At 47.3% G+C, this 27,633-nt stretch overlaps 9 protein-coding genes across 9 annotated transcripts; 8 read left to right on the forward strand and 1 right to left on the reverse strand.

Annotated features, from left to right (window-relative positions):
* Positions 1 to 29: 29 nt before the first annotated feature.
* FOBCDRAFT_251485 (Alpha/beta hydrolase family-domain-containing protein) lies at positions 30 to 1,599 on the forward strand. Its single transcript, XM_031185875.3, has 3 exons — positions 30 to 342; positions 391 to 529; positions 580 to 1,599. The coding sequence occupies exons 1-3, from the start codon at positions 148 to 150 to the stop codon at positions 1,503 to 1,505; spliced, it is 1,260 nt and encodes a 419-aa protein (XP_031037010.2). The 5' UTR covers positions 30 to 147; the 3' UTR covers positions 1,506 to 1,599.
* A 647-nt stretch (positions 1,600 to 2,246) lies between these two features.
* FOBCDRAFT_203398 (uncharacterized protein) lies at positions 2,247 to 3,302 on the forward strand (the record flags this gene model as incomplete). Its single annotated transcript, XM_031185874.2, has 1 exon — positions 2,247 to 3,302. The coding sequence occupies one exon, from the start codon at positions 2,247 to 2,249 to the stop codon at positions 3,300 to 3,302; it is 1,056 nt and encodes a 351-aa protein (XP_031037009.2).
* Positions 3,303 to 5,783: 2,481 nt separating this feature from the next.
* FOBCDRAFT_203399 (uncharacterized protein) lies at positions 5,784 to 6,086 on the forward strand (the record flags this gene model as incomplete). Its single annotated transcript, XM_031185873.3, has 1 exon — positions 5,784 to 6,086. The coding sequence occupies one exon, from the start codon at positions 5,784 to 5,786 to the stop codon at positions 6,084 to 6,086; it is 303 nt and encodes a 100-aa protein (XP_031037008.3).
* A 4,043-nt stretch (positions 6,087 to 10,129) lies between these two features.
* Positions 10,130 to 12,373, forward strand: FOBCDRAFT_295199 (glycosyl hydrolases family 31-domain-containing protein; the record flags this gene model as incomplete). The annotated part of the gene is made up of 2 exons (XM_031185872.3): positions 10,130 to 11,009; positions 11,060 to 12,373. 2 exons carry the CDS (start codon positions 10,130 to 10,132, stop codon positions 12,169 to 12,171), a joined length of 1,992 nt encoding a protein of 663 aa, XP_031037007.2. The 3' UTR covers positions 12,172 to 12,373.
* Positions 12,262 to 15,053, reverse strand: FOBCDRAFT_185603 (uncharacterized protein; the record flags this gene model as incomplete). Its single annotated transcript, XM_054705125.1, has 2 exons — positions 12,262 to 13,305; positions 13,545 to 15,053. 2 exons carry the CDS (start codon positions 15,051 to 15,053, stop codon positions 12,262 to 12,264), a joined length of 2,553 nt encoding a protein of 850 aa, XP_054561100.1.
* A 1,005-nt stretch (positions 15,054 to 16,058) lies between these two features.
* Positions 16,059 to 18,197, forward strand: FOBCDRAFT_226768 (general substrate transporter). Its single transcript, XM_031185869.3, has one exon. It carries the CDS (start codon positions 16,395 to 16,397, stop codon positions 18,018 to 18,020), a length of 1,626 nt encoding a protein of 541 aa, XP_031037004.2. The 5' UTR covers positions 16,059 to 16,394; the 3' UTR covers positions 18,021 to 18,197.
* Positions 18,198 to 21,132: 2,935 nt separating this feature from the next.
* FOBCDRAFT_262262 (uncharacterized protein) lies at positions 21,133 to 21,556 on the forward strand (the record flags this gene model as incomplete). The annotated part of the gene is made up of 1 exon (XM_031185867.3): positions 21,133 to 21,556. Exon 1 carries the CDS (start codon positions 21,212 to 21,214, stop codon positions 21,554 to 21,556), a length of 345 nt encoding a protein of 114 aa, XP_031037002.2. The 5' UTR covers positions 21,133 to 21,211.
* A 129-nt stretch (positions 21,557 to 21,685) lies between these two features.
* On the forward strand, positions 21,686 to 23,250 carry FOBCDRAFT_275904 (uncharacterized protein; the record flags this gene model as incomplete). Its single annotated transcript, XM_054705127.1, has 4 exons — positions 21,686 to 21,760; positions 21,810 to 21,926; positions 22,605 to 22,746; positions 22,811 to 23,250. 4 exons carry the CDS (start codon positions 21,686 to 21,688, stop codon positions 23,248 to 23,250), a joined length of 774 nt encoding a protein of 257 aa, XP_054561102.1.
* A 2,777-nt stretch (positions 23,251 to 26,027) lies between these two features.
* Positions 26,028 to 26,654, forward strand: FOBCDRAFT_203406 (uncharacterized protein; the record flags this gene model as incomplete). Its single annotated transcript, XM_031185863.2, has 1 exon — positions 26,028 to 26,654. One exon carries the CDS (start codon positions 26,028 to 26,030, stop codon positions 26,652 to 26,654), a length of 627 nt encoding a protein of 208 aa, XP_031036998.2.
* Between the last annotated feature and the right edge of the window lie 979 nt (positions 26,655 to 27,633).

Here is a 27,633-nt window from a genome sequence, read left to right on the forward strand (position 1 = left end):
CGCCCTACAGGCGTTACCGAGGCCGGCTCGTTATTCAACCTCGTTTCGTGCAACTGTATATAACTTCATTTCCAGTTCCAACAAAACTATTTCTTACCTGCCGGAACGTCTTATTATCTGTAACTGAGGCGCAATAGACTTGCCACAATGTCGTCCTTTCCGTTCACCATTCAAGAGCATACAATTGAAGCATCACATATTCGAGAATACGCCCGCGCTACAGCTCATTCTCAAGAGGAGAAGCTATACCTTCACGTCAAGCAATATACACCCAAAGATAACCTGAACCCTCAAAAAGGCGACGTGACTATCATCGGAGGACATGCCAATGGATTTCCCAAGGTAAGTTTATTTCGGTGCCCATCTAAATACATTTACTGATATATATAGGAACTTTACGAACCCCTGTGGGAAGAGTTCTATCATGAATCAAAACGCCGAGGTATCCGAATTCGAAGTATCTGGATAGCAGATACAGCATGGCAAGGCAAAAGCGGTCTCATAAACCAAGACGCACTTGGCAATGATCGTAAGATTCACCGCCTCCCATACCACCTGGCAATACTAACAACTTCCCAGCAAGCTGGCTCGACTATGCCCGTGATATTCTCCACATGATAAACACATTCCGTCCTCCGCCACCGATAATGGCAATGGGTCACTCCTTTGGCGCAAACGCTCTCACCAATGTTGCCCTTCTTCATCCTCGCGTCTTTACATCCCTTGTTCTGCTCGATCCAGTCATCTCTCACTTCGCCTCCACGCCTGGCGCTAGAAGCGCCGGCCCTGCGGCGGCGAGTATGTATCGTCGTGAAGTCTGGCCATCGCGCGACGAAGCAGTGGCATCTTTTAGCCGCAGCCCTTTCTACAAGTCCTGGGATCCTCGTGTACTACAGCGATGGATCGACTTTGGTATCAGGGACGTACCTGGTGAACAGAGCGTAATCTTGACCACGACAAAACATCAAGAGATCTTCACTTTCCTACGCCCAAGTTGGCCGGCCTACGACGCTGAAGGAAAGGATGTGATACACCCTGAGCACACCCCCGACCTTGATGCCAGCCTCAACCGTCGATGGTCAACATATCCGGTCTACCGTCCCGAGGGGCCCAATACCGTTGAACGACTTCCCAACGTACGACCTAGCGTCCTCTATGTCTTCGGTGGCAAAAGTGACGTTTCTCCACCAGAACTTCAAGACGAGAAGATGGCTCTCACAGGAACCGGTGTTGGTGGCAGCGGTGGCGAGGCCAAGGGTCGTGTCAAGAAGGTTGTCGGAGAGAAGAATGGCCATTTGGTTCCCATGGAAGATCCACGCTTGTGTGCAAGTGCCGCAGCCGACTGGATCAAGGCCGAACTCGAGAGGTGGTGGGCAGATGAGCGCCAATTTGAAGAGTGGGCAAAGAAGTCTAAGGAAGAGAAGACGACCGTTTCGGAAGAGTTTCAAAAGCACATAGGCAAGCCTGCTCGACGGGCCAAACCCAGCCCAAAGGCAAAGATATAAAGATAAAGGGATCTTTATTTGACTAGATATACAGATAATGCGCTAAGCCACAAAAGATAATATATATACCGAAGAAGATGATATTTTAGTTTTATTTTTAAGCAATTTGATATGCTGCGCATCATATTTGACCCTCTCTCTTCTCGAGGAGCGCTATCCTTGAGCTTCAAGCTGGATTGATGTTCAGCTATCCTGAAGCCTTTTTAGATACTCATCTCAAGGCAGGGTTTATGTTGGCCCTTTCTGGCATCCACTATCAAACTTACCTGAGATGCGCCTCACGCTCAGCTCAAGTAGGTTCGCTTTGGTCACTGCCCCCTACCCCCCGCGATAAGCTGCGATTACATATTTATCGGCTTTGCTGCAGCTTTTAGAAAGATAAGGAAGATCCATCATACATTGACCCTTATTGAACAATTCTTTCAGGGTGTCTGTTGGAATAACTTCTTATTTCTCTGCCCAGAGTAGAGGAGCCCAGAAATTCTCCTACTCGGTCTTTATGGTTATCTCAAGAACCTTGCCGCACAGACTCATTCGATATTGATAACCTTATCCAACACCTCCGCGCGATTGAGCAAGTAGCGAGGCATGAATCGCAAATATGTTTTTCTTTGAATCGAGGGGGTCAAAGGCAAACAAGAATTTAAAGTGAGAAAAGATCTTGCATCAGAGTCTTCCCTTCCCCTCTTTCTCACTTAGTACTCCTTTCTTCCATCAATATTTGCATCAATCAGCCAAGCCATGGCCGTTCCAGGCATCGAGTCGATGCCCTCGAGGCCGATGACTTCGGAGGAGTTCAGCGCCGCGATCATCAAAGCCTGTTTCTTGTACAGTCAAGAAGAAGTTACAGAGATCAAACCCAGAAAAGCCCGGGCGCTATGTGTATGTTTCGAGCTGGACAAGGACAGTCACCCCAATGTTGAAAGCACCAGCGAGCGAGTCCGCGATGTCTTCGAAAACACTTATGGTTACGATACTGTCGGTCTCGTGATCCGGAAACAAGACAAAAACCCCCAAGCAACATTGACATCAGCTCTCGGAGGTCTATTCAACGGAATGGACGAAGATTGTATAGCTATCCTGCACTACATTGGTCACGGGGGGGAAGGCCAAAAGTTCGTCTTCCCCTCATTAAGAGATAACAAGATAGATCCTTGGGACGCCAATGTCTTGATTCTTTTTGAGTGCTGCTTTCCTATTGAGATTGACGGTTACATAGGCCATCACAAAGAATTGATCTACGCCTACGCTTCGGGGGAAAGCGTGTGCGATGATGGTCTCGGTTGCGAGCGCGGCTTCAGTAGAAATCTTGTTCGAGAACTGAAGCGCGCTCATGAATGTGGACATGTCTTATCCACGTCGCAGCTATACAGCCGCTTGGCAACAAAGAGTTTCACCATGAAAGAATCTTGGGAAACGGAGCTGGATTCTCTGCCCCATTACATTCGACACCCTCGAGATCACGGACCATCTCTGCTATTGCAACCCATGCGGCAGAAAAGCAATTTAGACCTGACTCCAGCCCCTTGCCAAACTTTGGGCGACCAGGCAGCTGATGTCGTTCTGTCAGTTCAAATCGCCAATGGTGGGTGGCAAGCATTACACGCCATTCAGTCATGGGCCCAGAGACATCCATTGACCGAAGGCCGTGTCCGAGTCGACGAGCTGTACAAGAGAACAGATAAATGTATCCTCGCCGTCACCTTCCAGGTATGGTACAATTTACCGGATCATCCAGCCATGAATCAGATTGGGTTTGAGTTCAAGCGGACGACTGGTCAGTTGAACGGACTCTGAAACAAGAGAGACAGCAGAGATCCTAACTGCTGAAGAACGACTCCTACTTCTTGGCCACAACAACAGAAGAATCACATTGTCGTGACTCTGGAGTACAATTTGCAGAGTTGAAGATGGAGTGATTAAGATCAGGGCAGAGGCTTAGGCTCAAGGTATGCCTCTTCGCAACATACCCTGGAACCTCGTTTTGTACTACAGAGATTATCAAAAGGGAGAATATGTAATTCTGGGCTACCCGTGTCCATTCCACGAAACGCTGCGATATGATATATCCTCGCCCATGGATATTGAAATCGGCAGAAAGGACAAACCTGCTGAGCTCTAGTTGAAGGTTACCTACCACGCGGGAGGGTTTCCCCCATCTTGAGGCGATCATGGCTTCTCCGGGCACTGAGATGCCTTTTATTCTGGAACAGGAAATTCCCACAGATAGTATCTTTACTAGCTCGAGATACACCACCCCATCAACAGATCGAGGGAAATACGTGTGAGCTTGAGGTGCACGATAGCACCTGAAGAGCGGGACGAGCGTGGGAAAGCGGTGGCATATAGTGCAAACGACCGTCAACGGCTTTCAAGGACGCAGTGATGTGGAATGCAATGCAATGCTCATGCACATCCGCCTAAAGAGAACAAGTTGTCAATAGATAGGCAGGTAGGATCATGGGTAGTTGAGCGAGGCAACTCGCTCACAAATATCAGAAATACGACTCTTACATCCGTCCAAGCCGCACCTTTGGTTCCATAATAAGCACCTCCAGCCCAAACTAATCTACAGCAGAGAAACCACGGAGCCTTCAACGAGTTCCTCTCAAGAGGTACTTTGCCGTGAGGCATCGCAGTGACAGGACAGTAGCACCCTACGCTTCTACAGGGAGATGAAGCTGCTTACAAGATGACCCATAGCCTGTTGTGGAGCATTTCGCTTGAATGTTTCTCATGCGATCCCATAATCGGATTGCTGTACGTTTCTCCTTGCAAAGCTTAAGGTCGATATTACAATCACGGATTTTGATTTGCGATAGCAAATGAAGAATAATACTGGAGAAGTAGGGTCTGACTGATGAATTGACTAAACGAAGACAGACCGGCAGAAGATCCAAAGCACACAAGCAGACGAGGTAAGGCCGGGAAGCTAAAGACCTTGATCCCTAAGTGATAGAACGAATTAGGTAAGTTTAGGATAACTTCAGTAAATTTAGGATAACCCTTATTAAGTTTAGGATAAACTTAGGTTAGTTTATGATTACTCTATTTAATTATTTTATTCTCCTAATCTAGAGTCTTGAGCATTTTGCCTCGAAACTATAGGAATTAGGGCTTCTTAATAATAGAAAAGAGGTCTTGAGCTTTATCAGGGATGCTACACAGCCTGTCGAAGATGAATATTTCGTCACCTTTGACTGTGACTTGTTCGAAAACGGTGGGACCAAATGAATGTCTTGCTTTCCACGAGCAAATTGAAGAGCAAGGAGCGTTTCCCTTTCGAGGAGAACTGATAAGAGTCTCGACTCATTTGGATATGAAGGTTATAGAAAATAGATGCAGGGCGTGAAGCGTTTTCGTGCTGCATCGCGTTCCGCCGCGATGCGGATAAAGAAGGCATTACGGCAAACTTCAAAGTGAGCCTGAGAGAAAATTGGCCATACTGTGAATATTGCAGGCAAAAATGGTCGAGGTTTCTCAGAAGTGCCCGAAGGCTTGAGGGCAGAGATACGTCGCGAGAGATGTGGTAAGTGAGAGTTCACCAGGGAGAAATGGAATATAGGCACTTGAGAAGGCGCCCGACCGGGATATCAGTGCTTGGTTTGAGTCGTGCATGACAGCTGCCGGCACTTGCCACGGGACTGACAAACCTGTCTCCTTCCCTTCCAGACTTCACCCAACTCTCTACTCCCTTCTTCCCTTCTAACTTGGCCAAACTTGACCAATGTAGATCTCGTATCAGGAGTACACACAAAAGTTCCCTATGGGTAAAGGCATCTCTTTACCGATACAATGCCAGGCCGACACTTTTGAAGCTTTACAGTATTACCTCCCTCTTCGGCAACGCGTTTGGAAGATATTAAGAACTAAGACAGCTCTCAGAAGCATCGGCCAAGGGCTTCCGAGTTCAACCACGCTCAAGATGTCAAGTTCATCAACTAGTGATGGATTTGCTGACTTCCGTCTCGACTTCTCCATGCCTATACCATCCGTTTTCTCTCGGCCAGTTCCAACGCCTCACTGAGCCATTCAGTCTGTAGTAGCAATTGGCGGTGCGTACAAAGGGAAGGGACGTGATCAACACAAGCTGACGACTTGCGCTTACTAGGGATTGCTCGTTGAAGAGCAATAGTTGAAATACTCTATCCACAGCACGACGGAGTTTAACAAGATTGCCCAGACCTCCTGGACAATGAAACACTCGGGGGAGCAGCGGCGAATTGATGCCTTTGCGCTTACTCCAAGTTGACCTCAATATCAGACTACGGCCGCAGTATGGCTGGAGTTGTTGCCCTCACGGAAACCTCAAGCCACCTAGAGATGGTGCTTTGGGCTGATGAGGAGAACCTCCGCCGGACCGCGCATTCCACGATCTTTCGGAACAACCTTACGAAGTATCTAGGTGTCCACTCCAAAGTTGTTCGTGGCCCTGAACTCTTCTTTCATGAACCTCGCTTCTGGCTCGACGAGATCAACAACAACAACAACACCAAGATTCTGAGGTCCAAAATCGCCAACAGCAACAGTGGCAGTGGAGAAACCACTGTTGGCAGCGACATTCAGGAAGAGGGCCGTTAGTCCGATCTTTGGTGCCCCGTGGATGATTCCGATGTCCCCGAACGGCGCTAGGAGCAATTCTCCAGGGTTCTCTTAAGAATGCTGTGATCTATGGCAAATACATCCGAGATCCTATTCACGAGAACATCGATGCTCAGTGTGCTCATCTCACCCCCCTCGCTGCACTCTGCTTCAATCTTATAAGTGCCAACGTTTCCAGAGGCAACCGTAAAGCGAAGAAGGAAGTGAAGAGTAGCACGACATATCGGGAGCACCTCTGGGATAATAAAGCAGGCAAAGTTCTAGCTCTGACATGTCGACACTGTATGTTTTCACGGTACTGTGATAACAATGGTCGGTATCGCGACGATTCGGCACCTGTTTCTGATATACACAAATCGGAGACCGCAAAGTCGAGTACATTCTGGAAATAAAGCTACGTGGGCCGATGCTTCGACTGACAAATGACATCAACGATCCGAAACTTCAACCTGATATTATCGAAGACCAACACAGGCCACAGCCTCTCAAACATTGGTCGGACCAGTATGAAAAGCTGCAAGATTGGAAGGCCCGAGTGATTGGAGCCCATCTGCTAGCGGCCCAGGCAACCCCGGACTGCATCTACACAGGTAACCCTAGTACGCCGTTACGCCGGAGGTCATGTACTATTCTCACCGAAGTACAGAATTGGCTCAACCGTTGGAGGAGGACGTCGACTATGAGATTGGGCATCAATCGAACTTGACCAGAAAAGACATGACTCCAGTCTCCCAGTTAAGGAACATGGTTATATGTGAATCAGACACATAGGAACAGATGGAAGACTTTTTGTTCGTCGAACTGCACCTTGACGTAGCAGCGAGGTGTAGAGGACAATTGAAGGCAAACATTCTCAATACCTTCGAGTTGACGAGTATTCCGAGCGAGGATAAGATGAGGTGCCCAATACACGAAGCTAAAACGGTTGGAAAGGAGGCCCTTGTGACGAAATATGGAAAACGGACTGGTTTAACCTTTGGCATTGCCAATGCGGTTAGGTCTGTAAGACGAAAGCCTGTTGAGCAGCACATATTCTACGAATATGAAGAGTTGTGTATATTGGGTGCTGGAAAGATTGCAATCACGAGAGCCATTTTCTCCTAGGGGGGGTGATGGGATTTGTGTCTCTGGCCTCAGGGGGTGTGTTTTCGGGATGTTGACGATCGGAACAGAGGCAGGAGAAGATGACATGGACACTACCTACGCAACTCCCATCGACTGGCTTCTAAGTGACATTGGAAGCTAGCTGCCACCTGCTTGATGCCGACGATGGAGACGTTATCGACTAATAGGACCTCGGCGTTTTCAACGACATAGTAAAAGGCCATTGTGCAGCCGAGATGGTTACGATTAAACGCGAGCACGACAGCGATGAGGAGAAAACTGAAGCTTTGTTACAATCCCTTCCGGTAGCTCAAGCCAGCCCGGCCTAAGTAAGGAGAATACCCCCCAAGGTCAGAAACCGACCCTCGCCCCCCCCCCCCCCCCCCTTTTTTTTTTCTTCCTCCCTTAAAAATATCTACTAACTTCTAGGAGTATATGCAATTAAAGAGGAGATTTGCGACCAAGATGATGTCGGCCAGAGAAGCCTACTTCTTTGGGCTGTGCCACCACTGAATGAACGAGTAATGTTATCTCTTTACAAAGCTCTTTAATTGAGGATATTGGTTGGTCAATTACATCTTTGCATTTACAATCTGATAAAAGCTAGGTGATGTGATTCTTACATCCAAGGCCCCCGGGCCTGGTCGGTCTTCTTGGGCAACTCTAATTCGACTGATATCCGCACTTGCCAACGGGGCCAGAGACGTGTTGACTATTGGCCAGGGACTCCAACAACTTCGCGAGAAAGACGATGTTTTCAGATTTGTAGAGAATCCAGAACTCTTTCCTTGAGGGTGCGGTTGGGTGTATCCTCTCCTATCACAAACTGAGACCCTAAATAACCACAAAATCGGTTTACTGATGCTACAGTGTCCCCAACGCCATACAAGCATTAACCCAAATGACCCAAACCCTTCCTGTTTTATAGATGTGTTTGTCGCCACGCTTGTTTCCTGTAGGTAAAGACCGTACTATTTATCTGCATTATACTAATTGCCACAGATTTCCAAAGAAGAGATATCAAATGCATTGCCCTGAATTTCTGCAAAGAGTGCCGGCGAAACCGTCAAGATACCTCTTGCCCCAGCCTGACCCAAGATGAGCTTATATCTTGTGGTATACAAGAATGGCAGAAGTTTACATCGCTTAAAATGTCTTTGGCATTCAAATTAAAGCGACTATTTCGATTTCTGCTAGCTCTTGTAGGGAAGTTACGTGTCTAGAGCAAGACTTGAACTTTGCCCCTTTACTTGGCAGCATTTACCGGATACCATGGCACCCCCGGGCAATCTCAAGTCTTGCATTTCCTGGCTGCCTTGGGAGAGAGACTTTTAAGAAGAAAAGAGAAGTCTGCCCGGGTACCCCGTCAACGTCTCCACGTTCAGTTGCGTTGCCGCGCAAAACCCACACCCAGGTGCCGGAATATTGACCGGCTTCCCTTTCGCCAGACGGTGCATGAAGCCCATGGTCTCATTGCTAAATACATGATCAACCGTGATTATAAACCTGTGGTTGTCTCTATCCTCGAGGAGTTCCAACAATATCCTTGTGGGGATCTCTGGGAATTCATTAGATTCTCTCTTGTGACCTCTCCTGTCCCTGCATACTCTTCTCTTTTTGTCCCTGTTGTGGACACGTTTGAGCTTGCAGCCCGACTTGGAACAGCCCAAACTACAATAAAAGCGTCGACCTTCGTGATATTGCGTCTGTCGACATACTCACCAATGTCTGAAAGAGGTTGCGAGAAGGCAGAGAGCAATATCTGTGCTATACACATCGTCACCGATACCGCCTTGGGGTTGGCATTATTCAAGAACTTCAGACTGCCCTGAGATTAAGTGGCTTCACGCTGCTCATCCTCCTTCCGCGGCATCAACCCAATTCTGTCTCCGTTGAAGACAAATAGACGGAGTAACTAGGGGTATACAATGTTGTGCGGGAGACTCAGGTTCACAACGTTGATGTACTCTGTTTGATCATTTATTACTTAGCCTCCTCTCAATCATTCAAATAAATCCAGTCCTGAAAGCCATGGGAACTCATGAGCGACTTCATTGTCCCTCACCCCTAAGTACCTGATTGCCACAAGGCGTTTCCTAGGAGAGCCAACGGGAATGATTCGCACAGGATTTCCAGGTAAAATAGCTACTCGAATTTAAGGGCCAAGTCCCAGTACTCTTTTGGCTCGAGAAAAGAATACCTCTCGGCTGAGGAGGCATATATGCTCCAGTTGTGGGATTTGGTATAAGATATGATACCATTTTTCTTTGTTATTTATATCCGGTACCACCATTCTGTCGCTCGAACACTTCATTATATTGCTCTTCAAGGACCATAATTCATTCTTTAATCTGCAAGAAGCATCGTGGTGTTTGGTTAACCGTGCTCAGCGGACTCGCTCTTCATATCCAAGTGTCAAACAGTCACGACACCGTAGCATATTTTGATAACAACAGAAGACCTCTGACCTTGATGACGAGTACCAAAACCAGTTTAAAGGTCCACTAAACTACGCTAAATTATACTAAATTTACCTAAGCCTTTCTATAATTTAGGATAAATATCCCAAGTTTTGTTACCTTACTGGACAATACGTAACATAGTCCGAAGCAGTATGGCACTAAATGGATAAATTAGAGGTCCGGCGGGGATTCGTAACTTGTAGTTTCCCTCATGAATGCTGCTATCATTGGATCATCATTTTGCTGCCCGACTGGAGGACTTGCATTACTCCGGCGGGGAAGCGATTGGCTTACACGACTTGGAGAACATCAACTGAGATACTTATTACATGACGGCAGGATCAGAAGGAGAAACTCATAGCTTTTGTGAAACATAGAATTCGGCTATTTTCTTTTCTTCTCACTCTCATCACAAGGCAGTATCATTCCCCTGCCATCTGAAGGCTCAAAATCACCATGTTCTTCGACGACAAGACTCGCCTCCGCTATAAATATGATGCGGAGGAACTCTGGATTGAACCATGGGGTCCAAATGCGTTCCGCGTGAGGGCGACCAAAGCTGCCGTGATGCCATCGCAAGATTGGGCGCTTCAGAAGCTTGCAGAAGTGACGCCAGAAATCTCTATTACTGACGAGTCTGCATCCATCAAGAATGGAAACATCAAAGCCCGCATCTCCCGCCAAGGCAAATTGATTATTGAGAAAGCTGATGGGAAGCTGATTCTGGAAGAGTACTCTCGTCATAGGCGGGATCTTCTCGATCCGAAGTGCAGTGCTCTGGAAGTGGAGGCTCGCGAGTTCAAGGGAATACTGGGAACAGACAACTATCATCTGACAATGCGTCTTGAGAGCGTCAGTCCAGATGAGAAGATCTTTGGAATGGGCCAATATCAACAGCCTTGGCTTGACCTGAAAGGACTCGATCTTGAGCTTGCACACCGCAACTCTCAAGCAAGCGTTCCCTTTGCTGTGTCCTCACTTGGATATGGACTCTTGTGGAACAACCCCGCGATAGGAAGGGCTGTATTTGGCAAGAACATCATGAGCTTCGAAGCATTCTCAACTCAAATCCTTGACTATTGGATTGTCGCAGGGGACACACCAGCTGAGATTGTGGAAGCATACGCAGATGCTACTGGCAAAGTTCCCATTATGCCTGAGTATGGACTTGGGTTTTGGCAGTGTAAGCTACGATACCAGACACAAGAGGAGCTTCTCAAGGTGGCTAGAGAATACAAGCGCCGAGAAATTCCGATTGATCTCATAGTCATCGATTTCTTCCATTGGCCCAAGCAAGGAGATTGGAAATTCGACTCAGACTACTGGCCTGATCCTGGTGAGTACCAATTAAGCATATTGAAGAAAAGGATTGCTAACAACGATCAGACGCCATGATTAAAGAGCTCACAGATCTCGGAATCGAGCTCATGGTCTCTATCTGGCCAACTGTTGATAAAACAGCTGAAAATTACCAGTACATGCTGGAGCACGGATACTTGATCCGTACTGATAGAGGTGTCCGGATCGGTCTGGACTTCCAGGGCCAAACGGTACATCTTGACACCACAAACCCAGATGCAAGGAAATACATATGGGACACAGTAAACAAGAACTATTACTCCAAAGGCATAAAGACGTTCTGGCTAGATGAAGCAGAACCAGAATATGCAGCATACGACTTTGATAACTACCGATACTGGCTAGGCTCCAACGGGACGATTGGAAATATCTATCCCGTCAACTATGCTCAAGCCTTTTATGAAGGCCAACAAGAAGCGGGCCAGAAAAACATTGTCAATCTCCTTCGCTGTGCTTGGGCTGGCAGCCAGAAGTACGGAGCTCTGGTATGGAGCGGAGATATTGCTTCTTCATGGTCTAGCTTCCGCAACCAGCTATGCGCAGGCCTCAACATGGGTATTTCGGGTATACCTTGGTGGACCACAGATATCGGCGGATTCCATGGAGGCGATCCCAACGACGAAGGCTTCAGAGAGCTCTTTGTGCGGTGGTTCCAGTGGGGCGCATTCTGCCCTGTTATGAGACTTCACGGTGATCGTGAACCTCAGCAACCACAGCAAGGGACGACCGGCGGTGCGACATGTCGCAGTGGAGCACCTAACGAGGTCTGGTCTTATGGCCCTCAAGTTTATGATATCTGTGTCAAGTATATCAAGATCAGGGAGGACCTTCGACCGTATACTCGAAAGCTTATGAAAGAAGCACATGAAAAGGGAACACCAGTCATGCGGCCTCTGTTCTATGAGTTCCCTGGCGATAAGAAGTGCTGGGACATTTCGACTCAGTACCTCTATGGTGACAAGTATCTGGTCTGTCCTGTACTGACACCAGGTCAAACCAAGACGGAAGTCTACCTACCCAAGCTCTCAAATGGAGAGAAGTGGTCTTCTTTCAACGGTGATGAGTCTTACGAATCCGGAACAACTGTCACTGTTGACTGTCCTTTGACTCAAATGCCAGTCTTTGTTCGAGGAGCATGAGACTTTCGGACCGCTGGGAGTTCATGGTACGTAGAGCACTCTGCCAGAGCGGGCATCTCAAGATGACAAGGGGAAGTTGAGAAGAGGTTATTAGAATACACGTGTTCCGCTTGCACGTTCGTTTTCTTGTGCAGTGGTACCATGTAACAGACTTGTCAAGCCCTTAACATAGGAAGTTTCGATCCCCCATTCCTTGTTTTTGGCTCTTGCATGTGATAACATCCTTATACCTTCTCTGAGAATCTTCGGTGGAGCATTGGGGCTGCAGATATTGCCAACTCTCTGCATGTGGCCAGCCATCTTATGCCCTAGACGTATGTAGACTTGGACCATTTCATCATCACAAGGACGATCTAGATGGATGAAAGTCGGATCTGGCTCCTCCTCGCTCTCGGCCTCATTATTTCCAACCGATCCCTGCGATTCACGATCCCCGGAAGCTGGCACCGACCTTGATACGGCATCACCGTGTTCTTGCTGGGACCCAGTCCTAGGGGTATTGAACACGCTGTAAGCCCATATCGAGAGGGTAGCAAGGTAAATAGCATGGGGCTCTATGAAGTCGTTGCTACTATATCGACGGACATGCCACAACAAAGCGCCAGCATGGATTATGGACAGCCTTGCCTTATACTGGTCGATGTTGGCCCAACGTTGAATGTGATTACAGGCTTCCGAGTATTCCATATTGTTCTGAAGTTCATTGTCATTTTGTCGTAGGACTGCAGACGCAGCGACCTTTTGAAAATGCTTCGTAGGTGTCAAGATATACAACCGGGAAAGGTGAAGGTGAAGAATCGTCGGGTGCTCCGTCCCACCAGCATTAGCCGCTTTGCCGTTCGCTTTCCAATGCAAGATATCAAAGGCGTCACAGGCACTATTTCTCCATCTTGTGACCATTTCGAGGGTTGGTGGCCATGTTTCAGTCATAGAAACTGATTCCTTTCGTGGCTCAACATGAGCAACTGGAGTCCATCGTGACAAGGCCGTTCCATACTGGTAGGCTGCTTCTTTGGTCCTCGCACAAACTGCATATATTAAGACGATGTTTCCAAACTCCGTTAAGTTTGATGGCTGCCGCTTTTCCATGTAAAGAAGATGAAGGGCCTCGAGTACCGTTACTATCCGAATGTTCTAAAGTCAGTATAAGCCAGATGTCGGTCGGTTGGATTTCAGAATACAAACCCTGATGCGCGTCTCTACTGTATATCTGTTCCACGGTTGGTTGATCCCATATTGACTCTCGGCACGGAAGTCTTGTTCTAAGCTCGTGTACTTTCAATACTTGGGGACAGTTAAATTCATGAGAAACGATTGTGTCAAGGATCTAATGATCATGAGAGTGTGTTTCTGAAGGTTAGGGCTCAACTTACCCAAATCATCAAGCCAGTGCGCAGCTTCGATTGAGTTTGCATCCATCCTGTGACAGCTACATCGCCATTTTGAACTGGCGTGTCAGCAGTTTGTGGCGGGGTCTGTGAAAGTAGATCCATTGTCCTGCATTCTTCTATGAGAGCGAGCCTTTGATACAGAGCCCATTCCATCATGACTTCTTGGCCGCTATGAATTCGAGAGATTAAGTTCAGAATAGCTGCTTGAAGTGTCTGGAGGTCCATCCGGCCATGTGATTGAAAGCTGCCTGGCACCCAAATGCCGTTTGCACTACCGGTGTTCTCTTTGATTATGGAGTCAACCCTGTGCTTCAAGGCCTTGTCTAGAAGTTCTGACATAACCGATGACCACCTACTTCCAGCATATCGAGCGCCAGTGGTTGCTACAGCTAGTAACAGGATCCAGTTATCTGAAACTTGCCAGACGGAGGAGTTTTTCTGTAGAAACGGATACGTCGGATGAAAGCACCGGTAATAAAGCAGCACAAAGCCCCTGATATGGTCCAGAGGGGGGATCTGAGCGTCTAGATCAAGTGATGGATCGATCCCAATCTCATTCTGAACCACGGACGATAGTTGGGAGTAGAGAGCCTCTGGCACATACGTGATATCAGGGGATTCTCGCATACTCGCTACTAAGGATTTTAGATAACTGTAGTCTGACCCATCTGCTTCGGGGAGTCGGGGGTCCTGTTCAGGACGATTGCTCTGTAAGCTGACTTGCTGGGGGAGTAGTTGACCACGAAATGGGGCTCTAGCTGCTGTTCCATCCACGTAGAGGGCTCCATTGCTTGAAGATGATGCATTGGAGTCGTTAACACTGCTCGCTTGTCCGTCGTAAGGGCTTTCCACAACTGTTGGGTAGTGTGTTTGATCCAGTTCGATGGCTGGCGTTTCCATTGGGCCATTAATGCTTATATTGGCGCCCAGGGACTGCTCTGGGACCCAAGAAGAGACAGGATTGGGTCCAGTTAGTTCAGGAGGAAATGTGTATGCCATTGAACCAAGGCCTTCGGGGATAATAGGCAATTGATTCTCCCACAATGGAGCAAACTGACTGTCCGAGAGCCAATTGATATTGGGGATAGCCGTGGTTAGATCCGGTACTTCTTGAAAGCTTCCCATGTCATCGATTTGGAACATTGGGTTCATTGGTTGTGGTGCAACGGTAATTGACTCATCATTAGGTGGCCAAGTTCCGTCTGCTGGAGGAACCGTGAAAGCGTTAGAACCATTGATGTTCCAAGAAACGTTGTTGGCATCATTGATTCCGCTATTGTTTATAGCCAGCTCTGTTTCTCTTGGCTCCGTTTCCACTGGTACCGTTGCCAATGGCTCTGGTGCCTGAGTATCATCTTCACCCTCCGCATTTTCGTGCAAGTTTTGTGCGGTTAATGGTTCGGGTGACTGAAGATTCGAACCCTTCTTCTTCCTCCTCCTCCTCTTCTCCTCCTTCTGGGGCACAGGCTGAGGTTTTCGTCTCCTGGGCATAGGGTAGATGCAATCCAAACGCTTATCCTCACATCTTGTGCATGGCGAGTCTCTTGAGCAACGGTTGCGGGCAGCAGCACATTCTTTGCACGCTCTGATCGCCACTTTCTCGCTCGCGGTTAAGGGATTTATGTGCGTGTGTGTGATTTCGTGTCTCTGAAGAACATCTAGCCGTGCAAAAGATTTATTGCATTTCGTACAGGAAAATGGTTTCTCATGGGTATGGACTCTCAAATGGCGATGTAGATGTTCCGAGCGCGTGAAGATGCGCCTACAGTGGTGACACTGCAAGTGTGCTGGCTCGTCATCGCTGTCCACCGGTCTATACTCGTCATCGCTCTCCATCTTTCTATACACTCACGACGCTGCGATGAGGATCATTCGTGAATCATTTTCTCATGATGGATGTCGTTGGATAGTTGCGAGCTTCATGGATGTTGCAGTGCGGAGTAAGACAAGCGAAGGTGGCGGGATGGATCTTTCTTGTTCCGCATTGATGACTTGACTCTCCTTTTTCTTCAAAATGCATTATCAACGAATGGGCAGATGGAAGGAGCCGGCTCCCTATAGTAACATCCATATATTCTTATCTTGAGCCGACCTACATGTGATGATGTGACCACAGGGTACTACCTGATGTTATCCTTGCCGGTCTCAATTCAATCAATTCCGATACCTCAACTGCGAGTACCTTACATCCGATATCATTTCTTTTGCTTCACTATCACCAATCACAACCCCCAATGATATCCGACATTCACCACAATGAAACAAAGATCTCATTGACAACACGTTTAATCATAATTCCCGGCAGGCACATCTTTCCTCATGCGCGTAATCCGGGATCAAGCCGGACATGCAGGTTGAGGCCCTCATCGACGTTACAGTAATGCAATCCGCTATTTAGCCAAATACGAGGCTGAATGTCGCCAAAGTTTCAGTGACTTTGACAGAAGTGTCTCCCCTCCCCCGCCGGACCTCCAGTTGATTCAGAGCTCCGGTGGGGGTCAAAACACCATGAGATCTGTATCCATCTATGCCCCCACTGGAACCCCATATTCTTCAACGCGAGCTAGGGCAATAAGCTTTCGGAGATCCTTGGCAGAATATCCCCAGATTCTTCCCCACAATCCCCGGGTGATCATCAAGAAACCAGGACTTTCATAGACAATATGGGACGAAGCGCCTGGGGTTCGTCAGGCGACCAATGTCTGTGGTCTCTGTTGTTTCCCTATAAATGAAGCTCATGCCGCCGATCCTGGTTCATCTCGACAGGCAGTCAATGTCGTCTTATCCTGGTCTCAGGTACATCTAGGCCTCCATTGCATACTTTCCTGCATCATGGCTGCTCTCACAGACGACAAGGTAGCTAGGGTCAGCGAAGATGACCATGCCCCAAATTACGACACGGTCAAGGATACGTCCATCGCAAAGCAGGCTGCAGAAGAGGAACACAACCTCACGTTGCTGCAGGCCATTCGGAAATATCCCAAGGCTGTCATGTGGTCGGTCCTTCTCTCTACTTCGATCATCATGGAGGGTTACGATATCGTTCTTATCTCATCCTTCTTCGCCCAACCATCCTTCCGAGAGCACTATGGAAGCTACCAGCCCAAATCCAACTCCTGGCAAATCACAGCTTCCTGGCAGAATGCACTTTCGAATGCCGTGAGCGTTGGGACTATTATTGGCGCGTTTGCCAATGGTTACTTCACATATAAGTTCGGCTACCGCAAAGTACTTCTCACTTCCTTGGTTGCCATATGTGGCTGCATCTTTATCTCCTTTTTCTCACCGAGTCTTCCGGTCCTTCTTGTTGGTCAGTTCCTTTGCGGCATCCCATGGGGCGTTTTTGCCACTATGGCTCCTGCATATGCATCAGAGGTGTGCCCCATGGCATTAAGAGGATATTTGACTGTCTATGTCAACCTCTGTTGGGCCATAGGACAGCTTATTTCGGCTGGAGTACAAGCAGGCTTCTCGAATACGACCGGGCATTGGTCCTACCGAATCCCCTTCGCAATCCAATGGGCATGGCCTGTCCCTTTATTCATCGTCCTCTTCTTCGCCCCCGAATCTCCGTGGTTCTACGTCCGGATTGGTGATTACGAAAACGCTGAGAAGTCAATCACCCGCCTAAGTTCCTCAACAACTCCTGGTCATGCAAAACAGGCTCTTGCCATGATGATACATACCAATGAGATTGAAAAGTCCATCGACCAAGGTACTTCGTATCTGGATTGCTTCCGTGGGGTTGACCGACGCAGAACCGAGATCGCCTGCATGGCCTTTGCTGCCCAGCCTTTCTGTGGATCTTCCATGGGTGGTACTCCGACTTTCTTCTTCGTGCAGGCTGGTTTACCTGAGTCGATTTCTTTCAGAATGTCTGTTGGTGGTCTTGGGATTGCGTCTGTGGGCACAATCATATCTTGGTGGCTGCTTCCCCTTGGTCGGCGTACACTGTATCTTTGGGGCCTTGGCTTGCTCACGGCCGTGTTGATGATTGTCGGATTCATCAGCGTCGGTGCTGGAGACTCTCAGGCAGGAAACTACGCGCAAGCCAGTATGATGCTCATATGGTTAGGCGTGTATTACATGACTGTTGGACCTGTTTGTTACGCAATCATCTCGGAAGTTTCTTCGACCAGACTGAGAAACAAATCTGTTTGTGTCAGCCGAATTGCCTATTACATTGCTCAAATCATCTGCAATGTCGTCAATCCTTATATGCTCAACCCAACTGCAGGAAACTGGCGCGGTAAAACTGGCTTTTTCTGGGGAGGTTGCTCTTTTGTCTTCTTCATTTGGACGTTTTTCCGCCTTCCTGAAACCAAGAACAAGACGTTTGAAGAGCTTGATCTTCTGTTTGCTAATAATGTGGCAACCCGCGAGTTTGCCAAGTATAAGGTGGATGCGTATGCTGAGGATGACAACGTCTTGACCGTTCAAGATACTACTCGCCGTTGATAAGCACAATCTTTGGATTCTGATTTGTCCGGTATTTCACACGGAGAGATCTATCTGAAAGTTATATTGAAGGAAATGCTTTGCTTCGGATTTAAGCATTTGGGATATTATTCTCGTCAATCGCACCCCAGGAGGCAGCAGGCCGACGTTTATTTAGGTTGAATACTTATTCTGCCGTGTACACTCGCAAATGTGAAATATGCAGCTCCGTGAAGCAAATTTCGAGTCATCTATGCTTGTGAATAAAGGTGACCCCAGCAATGAGCAAGAATAGAGGGATACGAATTGCTCGTGGAATGCCTAACACAGCTTGTGATGTTTGCAAACTGTTTGCGTATGTATTGCTTGCCAGCCTTTTCCACCCCCTTTTGCGAGCTGAAGATTCAGGTGACTTCTTCGCCGACTCACATGTCTCTTCTCCCTGTTCTCATTTACTACAAATATCTCCTCTCCGTTCATCCTTGTCACATCTTCTACTTGTTCTTCTGTATCTCACCATCATTGCCACCTGGAGTGCAGGCGCTGAGGAGTCGATATCTGGGCTTTCGACGGCTACCTCATATTATCCAACTTATGGCCATATATTATTTGATGCCAGATGGAACGAACACCGCAGAGATTCTCGTCCGAGCATGGGACGGATGTGGAGATTGCGAGACGTCCTTTGCTATGAAGGTAATGCCCCCCAAAGATGGGTCAAGTCGATGAAGGCTGACGTATAAAAAGAGTCCCGCAAGAACTCTCAAGGAGCCTGGGACAACAAATGTCTTGGTATTTCCAAATTCACAGGACCTTTCTTTTGCTTCAAGTATGGATCTGGTGCTGTCCGCAAGGCGCCTAGACCAGACAACAACATGCAAAACTGTGGTCGAACGTCTTATGCTTATCTCCAATGATAGTCACGTAAGGTGTGGATAATGCGATGAATACTCTTGTTCCACGTGTGGCGAGTATGACTTGATATGAGATTCTTCTCTTGAGTTGATGCTAACATCTCGCAACACTCAGAGCATGCTGACAGTAATTGAAAGACCAGCATCGTCTAAGTCTACCATAAAAGAATATTCTCTCCAACAAATACCAGCAGTTCAACTATATATAACGGCCATTACCGCCCCGAGTATAGATTCTTCTCACCATATTGCCAAGAGCGTGTTTGAGGACAACCTGCGAGACATTGGCGGTCCAAGAAGCAACCCTCGATATAATGACACGATCAGAAGATGGGTTCGGTAGTGGAATCTGTTCAACAAGTTGCCCTATGAAGTTCTGCTGCCGACCTTCAGCCTAGCCCGATGATGGATCTGGGTTGCCCATCTCAGAGACAGGAATCATGTTGACAACATGGAGTCGACACAACCCCTGGACTTTCCTATACCGGTCTTCTATCACATATATTTTGGTCTGAGAACACCACGAATTCCGGAGGTCTGGAGTTCAATAAGAATACTCTTTAGAACCAATCGGCATCAAACGGCTTTATGAAGACACCATGTGCAAAGTATCGATATATACAACACGAGAAACCCACATATATATATGTATAGTATAAGCTAGAATAAGTCCCCTCTTAAGCTCCCATCAAGCTCCTTGATCACTCTGTAGCTAATATGTATACACATATGCGTTTGGCTTCCTGTCCCTTCGAACCTAGTGACAAGGAGTGCACTACTGTGTTCAGTTCCAAGGGGTACCAGGAACATTCGCATATTCGAAGGCGAAACTGCACTTTGAAAGAAACCTTGGGTAACGATTCAAAGCCGTCTGTCGTAGTGTCCTTCTGAAAGCTCAGTCAGTAGTAAATCTTCAGCATTCAAGCGAGCCCAAACTTACATCTCAACCCAAGGGAAATTCACTCACTGCGCATGCTACAACTAACTGTACGCCGAGATTGGTACGAGTTGCCTGGAGATTTCGCCAACATATCGCGTTAATCTCATCCCAGCTTCGATGCCTGTAGGAATTGTCTCCTCAAAATACTTACGGGGCTACAGAGCCAATGACAGACATTTTCTCTTTCTGTCCCCTCAACCATACAATAACGACTTGCCAATTGAGTTATCACCATGGTTCTTGCGCAAGGCTCAGTTGATTCACGAAGCTTGGGTGACATGGTTGGCTTTCCCCCGAAACAACCAGAATCCCACTGGCATTCTGTCGGGTACCCTAAATGCCAACCATTGAAGCTCGAAGCAAACGCGACTGCAGACGTCTTGCTATATTTCGCATGAAAGGTATTTACTGAGCAAGGCATATTGCCCACCAGCCCAACGGCCCTTATTTCTAATTTATATATATCGGTTGACAGCCTATTTCATATTTGGCACCGAGCACGTGCGCAAATGTTGGTCGATGGCGTAACTGATGGTCTTTATCTTGCTGGCGGCCTTGGGCACGTGAGAAGAGTCTTCAATGGCTCAATCAGCGTTGACTGATCGATATTTTGAGGTCGGGCCAGTGTTCTATGATAACAAAGGGGCACATGCTTGCCACCCATGTGAAGGAACAAAAACGTGATTACCAGGTATATTGGCGACCAAAGCTCGGAGATATGTCTTCTCTTCTACGAGGCGATTCAAGCTGGCTAGGAAGAACGACGAGCTCTACCGAGTAGCTGCTGTAAGCATGAAGACTTGAATAATAAAAGCACATGTCTCAATACACTAACGCCTATGTGAAGAGGCGAAGAGGAGCATCTCATAGAGCTCCACGGCAAGGCAGATGTCAAGTTAGTGGCCGAGTCACAAGCTAAGCGAAGCTGCGGGACAGCCTACCATGCCAAGGGGCACAATGTTCGCTTGGGCCAATTCTACCTGGGAGCACCAGACTGGAGATTACAAACCAGATCATTGAACTACCCGCCGATCACCTCGAGGTCGTTTCCTTCCGTGACCGCGTCAAGCGGATCAAAGATGAAAACAAGTTCGTAAATGACGAGAACGACACCCTACACGACAGCAACAACGAGAAATCTCTCAGTTACCGATCTGCAGAATCAGAAGACCTATATTCTTCCCGTCATGAAACGGGAGTGACATCTGGAGCACTCGCAATACGGCCCAAAGAGCCAAGATGGTTGTGAATCTAAGCCTTCCGTGGAGGATTGAATAGAGACGATTGATCCCCTGCCAATCACACGCAATGCCGTCGCACAGACTGACGTAGTACATCAGAAGAAAGAACCCTTCCACATGAAGATCGAAGACATGGGAGTCATGATGACAACGACCATCGAACGCTACTACCAAGACCCCGACTTCAAGGACCAAGGGACATTCGACTGCCCCAAATGCCCATTAGGCCAGATCAAAAACCGTATCAGGTTCGATCGAGGGCAAGAGGACGAGCATGTCATTCACAAGACGTCTTTCGAGAAGTTCGAGGAAGACCCGGATAACCCGCGTGTCGCAAACGTGTATTCATACCCGCCAACGAACAAACTCAGCCAGTTTATAATGCCAGAATTCTCCGTGGAAGATGAGGAAAAACCCCGGTTCCTCATCTTCACGGGCCGATTTACCCCAGAAGATAATTAAAGCCAATGTTTTCTTTCAAATATCGACAATGCCTTTAAGATTAAAACGCTTATAAGCTACTGTGAGAGCTTCTGGTTACTGCAAGGCTACTATGCTCGGAAAACCGTCTTGGTCAATAAGAGCGACAGCATGTCTATCAGCATGGCCCTTGCGGAAGTCAACAAGCACATGAATAAGGAGTCCAGCAACACTAAGAAACAGCTAGTATATACTGCATTCTGATTGAAATCAACACTGCCTTACATGACTATAGATTGCTGATGAACAATTTCCAGTATACTTGACACCACCCGTGGGTGCTGTTTCTGAAGGAGAGGTCCTTCACCTCTTAGTTTCTTCTCCTGAGGCTTGGAGAGAGCTGCACGATGCAGTTTGGCGACTGTTGCAGGAGACGTAATGCTAAGAGCACGGGGACGACGAGGAAACTATCCTGCATATGTTCAGGCCACTATTCGGCGACACTTTGAGTACAAGCCCCGGTGGTATTGTTTTCTAGACTCAAAAACTTTGCGAGCTCAAATCTGACGACGAGTCAACGAGAGAAACTATTCTGTCTGTTATTTGCGATAATAGAGGGGCTCTCTCGTGAGAGACGATGAGTAAACAACAGCTAGGTATCATAGCGATGTGCAACTTTGTTGAACGAAGAGCATGAGTACCTCAAGCAGCTGCTGACAGCTGGCGGTTGCCAGCACTTTCTTAGCAACCAAGCCTTTCATTATTTGCCTCAAGTCAGATTTTATTTCTCTCCAAACATCTATTCATCTTTCTTTTTTTTTTTTTTCTCAATGCACTTTGTTGGTCATGCAGCTTCTCACATTTCAGTGTTCACGGCGAGAGGTTACCTCCCGTTGCTCAGGCTTCAGGTCTACCCAGTGGCCAGTCTCCAACTTCATCATAATTCTCTTTCTTTTTTTCTGTTTCTGTTCCGATCCGAGCACCAACGACATGGAAAATCTTCTGCTCCTTTTGCCGGCACGCGAGCCATGGCAAACGCTCTCGAAAGAGAGGATCTCAATACCATCACCCTGTTGAACTCTGCCCTCAGAAGGGACTACGGGAAGAGTACTTCGAAACAGTTCGCGTGCGCGGCACGCAGTCTCAGGTTGCCAGAGACTGGGAAAATTCCTTGATCAAGAGCAGCACCCCAGGACCTTCGTTCCGGAATCGGCAACCCGGTATGCTTCAAGGTATAACTCAAGCAAGATTTACAACGTTCCAAGCCGTGTAGGTTTCTCGAAATCAATGTCCAAGGTATATGTGTCCTTGACCCCCGTACTGTCCAGGACCACCAGGAGCATTTTGAAGATCCTCGCTGTCTACAACGAATTTCCCAGGCTGTAAAACAGCTTGTGGACCTTGGTGGGCTGTCAATCGAATTCAATCTTCACGGAATTCGCCAACTGGATTTCTCAGCCCTGACACCGCTTCTGGAACAGGGCTTCGCACCAACAAACCTCCGCGACGTTCGTCTCATCGATCGTGGAGGGAGTATTCGTCCCCAAGTCAGCGATCATGTATGCTTCAAGCTACAAATTAAGCAAAATTTACAATATTCTGACGCGAGCAGGTTCCTTGAAGTTTACGTTGTAGCTGCACGAGCCCTTGACCCCGCACTGCTCGGGACCATCGAGAGAACTTTGAAGATGCCCGCTGCATTCGACGAATCGCACAAGCGCTCAGAGAACTCGTAGAGCTCGGTGGGATATCCATCGAGTTAAACTCTGTCGGCAGTCATGAAGTAAAGCTTGCACACCTGACTCGGTTCGTAAAGCAGTACTTGGTAGAGACAAACTTCCGCGGTGTTCGTCTCATCGATGAGAGCGGGGGTGTCTTTGAGATCAACGAGCTTCTCCTAGCCCTCATGAAGATGTGTGGCCCCTCTTAAGCTCGATGCGTTGATTTCAATCACCATCCTGAACATCGTCAACTTCTTTCACTCTCTCTCCAACACCCAGAGGCAGATACCAGTCATGTATGTTGGAAATGAAGGGCGCTGATTTATCGATGGTCATCTCATCCCCGGACTTATGGTGTTTGACATTTATCGTCTCGGGTTTCGCTTCCTGCAGCAGTTGGTGCTGATCAACAGAACCGGGAGTGACCACGTTCTTCGGAGTGGAAACCCTGGCAATCAAGGCGGGCTGTATTACCTTGTAAGTCCTCCAAACCAGTGAATGGATCTTCTGAATTTCCAAGGAGAATACTAACAACTGTAGCCTTCCGATGGACTGTCACACTGGAGCGTGCAGTTTCGTGGAGGTCGATGACCACTATGAACCCCCTGCTGTCTAGGAGGACAATGCTCTTCACAATCTTGCGGACACGATTGAAGACCAACTGTCTCATCTGAGATACTTTGCGTCCTTAGCCCCGTCGGGCTACAATCCCAAGTGTATCTACGGAGATGAAGAGTACGAAAACATCAACGAGATCTTTCCCAACCACTACGGGGCTACTCAGGTCAGTTTCCTCAAGTCTCTGGTCATCGACATGATGTGCCATCTTCGCCAGCTCGGCGAGATGTGTATTTTTCCCAATGGGCACCATTTCTACCGAGGCAAATGAATGCTGGGTGATGGCCACATCAATGTTGGGGACTTCCAGTACCTAGCGGTTCCCCACGGCAGATTCCCTTGCCACTCGAGCACCAGCTTATCCTCTCACGAGATCGACGTCCCCCTCGGCTCAGCATCGACGAGGGGCATTGCGGTCATTCCAAATATGATTCTTTGTGAAACCTTGCTCTCTTGCTTGAATCTGAGCTGCGTCAATCGCGATACTTCGCCTTCTCTGTCACATTGAAGGCCGCTTTTCTCTTGGGCCTTGATACGGCGATATGTGGGGAAAAGCTCAAGACTTTCGTCCTAAAGGGCAAAAGTATTTAGATAAGTTTAGGATATTTCAGGAAAGTTTGAGATCAATTTAGCATACCTTAGGATAAAATTATAGGAGTCTTTGACTATTTTATTTTCACCCCCTGATTTAGATTTCAAAATCTTTGACCCCCTGAGGGACCTGACTTCCAAGAGCAGTCCCAATTGACCTTGAAAATTGCAAGCACAATGTAATGTCTCAGGTGGCTTGCAGATATGATGAGTCTCTGGCGGTCTTGTCTCAAGAGATGCCAACTCCGAGTACGGTTCATTCACTCCGCAACAAGATTCTAACATGTACTGCCTACAGAAGTCCTTCCCTAATACGTGAAGAATCATGATAGAAGGCTCAGACAACGTTAGTGACGCCTTATTGTCCGCAAATCCGGTAATGTAAAGATGTTAAGTAAAGCTCCTGAAAAAGAACATTCAGACATCGCAGGGAACAGATGTGAACATTGAAGAGCCTCCTTATTAAGATTGATATATCAATTTCGCTGCGAAGCCAAGATAGCAATCAGGGGACCTATGAAGGAGGAAATAACCTTGAGCTTTTGTGTCTATGGTTTTAGTTTCTGTACTATAATGCAATCCCTTCTATGGGAACAGACTGGGGTAATTATCTGTACGCAAACATATTCAATGAAGTGTCCAATGAATGCACATGTGACCTCATACAACTGATACCGAGCAAGTGGACGACATCATTACCCCCCTTTTCTTATCCTGCATAGTATTTCAAGAAGCTCACTGATAATTATAGGGGCAGTATTTGTTAGTCCAGGCGATTCGAGAAGACGAAAGGCAGGCTTCGGTGCTGTTCTGGATTTGGTAGCCCCTGACATCTCGAAAATGATGAAACTCAAGGAAGAAACATGATGCTAAAATGTATATTGAGAGTAGAGTACAACCAGCCTTTGTTTTCGAGTGCGATAGTCAAAGTCTCAAAGTACAAGAAGAATGAAGTCCATAGACCCATAGCTTGAAGGGGTGAAAGGACGAGAAGAGATACATCAGTCAGCCTGTGTCAGTTTCATCGAGGTCTTCTAAAGTCAATGGCCATTTAATTTGAAATTCAACAATGAGTCATGGAACAGAGTTGCTTAGGTCCTCATTTAATCACAGTACCTTAAGCACCTCAAGGTAGATAGTTGTTTGTATCGACACTGACAATTCAGTCGTCCCCGCCTATAAATTTCCCACACCATCGCTTTCTACAGCATTTCTTCCTTCAACTAACTTGCTCACCACTCAACCAACCAATTTCCCTTGAGCAAGCATCGACTCATTCAGTATTCATTCGCCTTGAATGCTACTTTTCATTCCTTCATCTAAATTAAGATAACTTGATTATACGAAAGCACTTTGCCTTCACTGTACCTTGCTGTACCGGGCAGTCTTTTGTCACAGGTCCAGACAAGTCAACTACATTGTGACACTTTCAGCTTCACTTAAATCAAGGATACCTTGCTCTCTTTGACCTTACATGAAGACTATCTAATCACTTACAAGTACTCTCATCTTCGGTTCGTCAAAGCTGCTTCTTGCATTGTCTATCGCATGAGGAATCTGACCCTTACAGATCAACTTTCAGCATGTCTCCCACCCCAGAAGATGTAGTTCAGGTCACTCTCTACCAGGCTCCTTCCGATATCCACGGCATCTTAATGGCCAAGGACGAGATCATCGCCAAGTTGATGGCGGACCTCGCCCAGGCGAATGCAGACAAGGAAGACCTTCAAGCTCAAATCACGCAAGAGGAGGAGGACAACGTTATTCTACATAATACCATCGATGACCAAGACGTTGAGATCGTTGGCTTAACTTCCAACGACACCCGCAATAGGAAACAAATCACAGATCTACTCTATGATCGACGTGTCTGCTACAACAACATCGATGACCAAGCGTATGAGATTGGTGAGTTGAAGGCCGAAGTCTCCAGACAGAACAGGAGGCTCGACGACCAAGAAAGAAAGATTGAAGAACTGGAGGCTGAACGAAACATCTATGAGAGGGTCAGCGATGAAGATAATGCCTCGAGAAGCTCTGACTCTTCTTGCACGGATTATGACTTGATGGATCTCACGAGCGATGAAGAGGAAGAAGAAGAGGACATCAACCAAGACAACGACATTTCTTCCACTACAGGCAACAATGGTTCGGACAACTCCAGCGCAGCCGGTATCAAGTCAGAGGGCGAGGCTATGGATCACAACTAGGATGATTCCCAACAGCACAGTAAGTATCTACAAAGCTTGGTGATACCTTCTTTTCCTGACTGATATGTCTCAGTTTTTCGCCCAAACATTTCCATAAGACTTTCCGTATTCGTTATCGGACAGTCCGAAATAGCCAGGTTATAGGGTTGTTCTGCTTTGGTGCCTAGGGATTGAGGACACAGTGATGATCTGGGAGACAGGGGGTTTATATCATGATATGATATCGAAACACGGATTTTCGTCCCAGAACAATAAACCCGCGATCTGAAAGTTCTATTCTATTTATTTGTGATGTTATGGTGCCGTGATATAGAGTGAGAGTAATGTCTATGCTTAGTAAGGGTTTGATACATGCCATCGAACGTACAAAACGATGCAAGCCTGCCCTCACCAGAATGATGAAGGATACGTTCTATAACGCGGTTTTCGATGGATTTAACTCGCTTAAAGTTGCTTCGTATTTAAAACTTCCTCAAGAAAGGTTGCAAAGGAAGTGAATGTCTGCATTGGTACCTGTGACAAAGACTTACCCCACAAGCTCTTGAGGAGAACTGCCAACGGCCAGTTTGTACCTAGATTGCCTGTATTTCTCTACAACTGTACTAAACAGAAGCGCGACAGGCCATGGGACTCATTGAGCCTCAGATCTGTAACAGTTCAACCGAAGATCCACACCAGTGATCTTGACAAGTGCTCTTGAGAAGCTACTGTGCGGACAATGCCACCACAGATTTCGCCAAGGTTAATATGGGAACTTTACGAACGGACTCTATCGGTTGGGGCTTGAGCTTCTCAATTCTGTGAAGATATTACTTTTTACTAGCTGTAAGAATGGTAGGCTCGTTTCTGATGAACAAATTGTGTATCCCCTTTTCCTCCGCCGCAAGATCATCAGGTTGAGCGTGATGCAATTGTCGACCATTATACCTCTTGTCCCAGTGTCCGTTAGACACACCAGTCTGCAGTATTAACTCTCCAG

Source organism: Fusarium oxysporum, chromosome VI (assembly GCF_013085055.1).
Source record: "Fusarium oxysporum Fo47 chromosome VI, complete sequence".
Classification (NCBI taxonomy): Eukaryota; Fungi; Ascomycota; class Sordariomycetes; order Hypocreales; family Nectriaceae; genus Fusarium; species Fusarium oxysporum.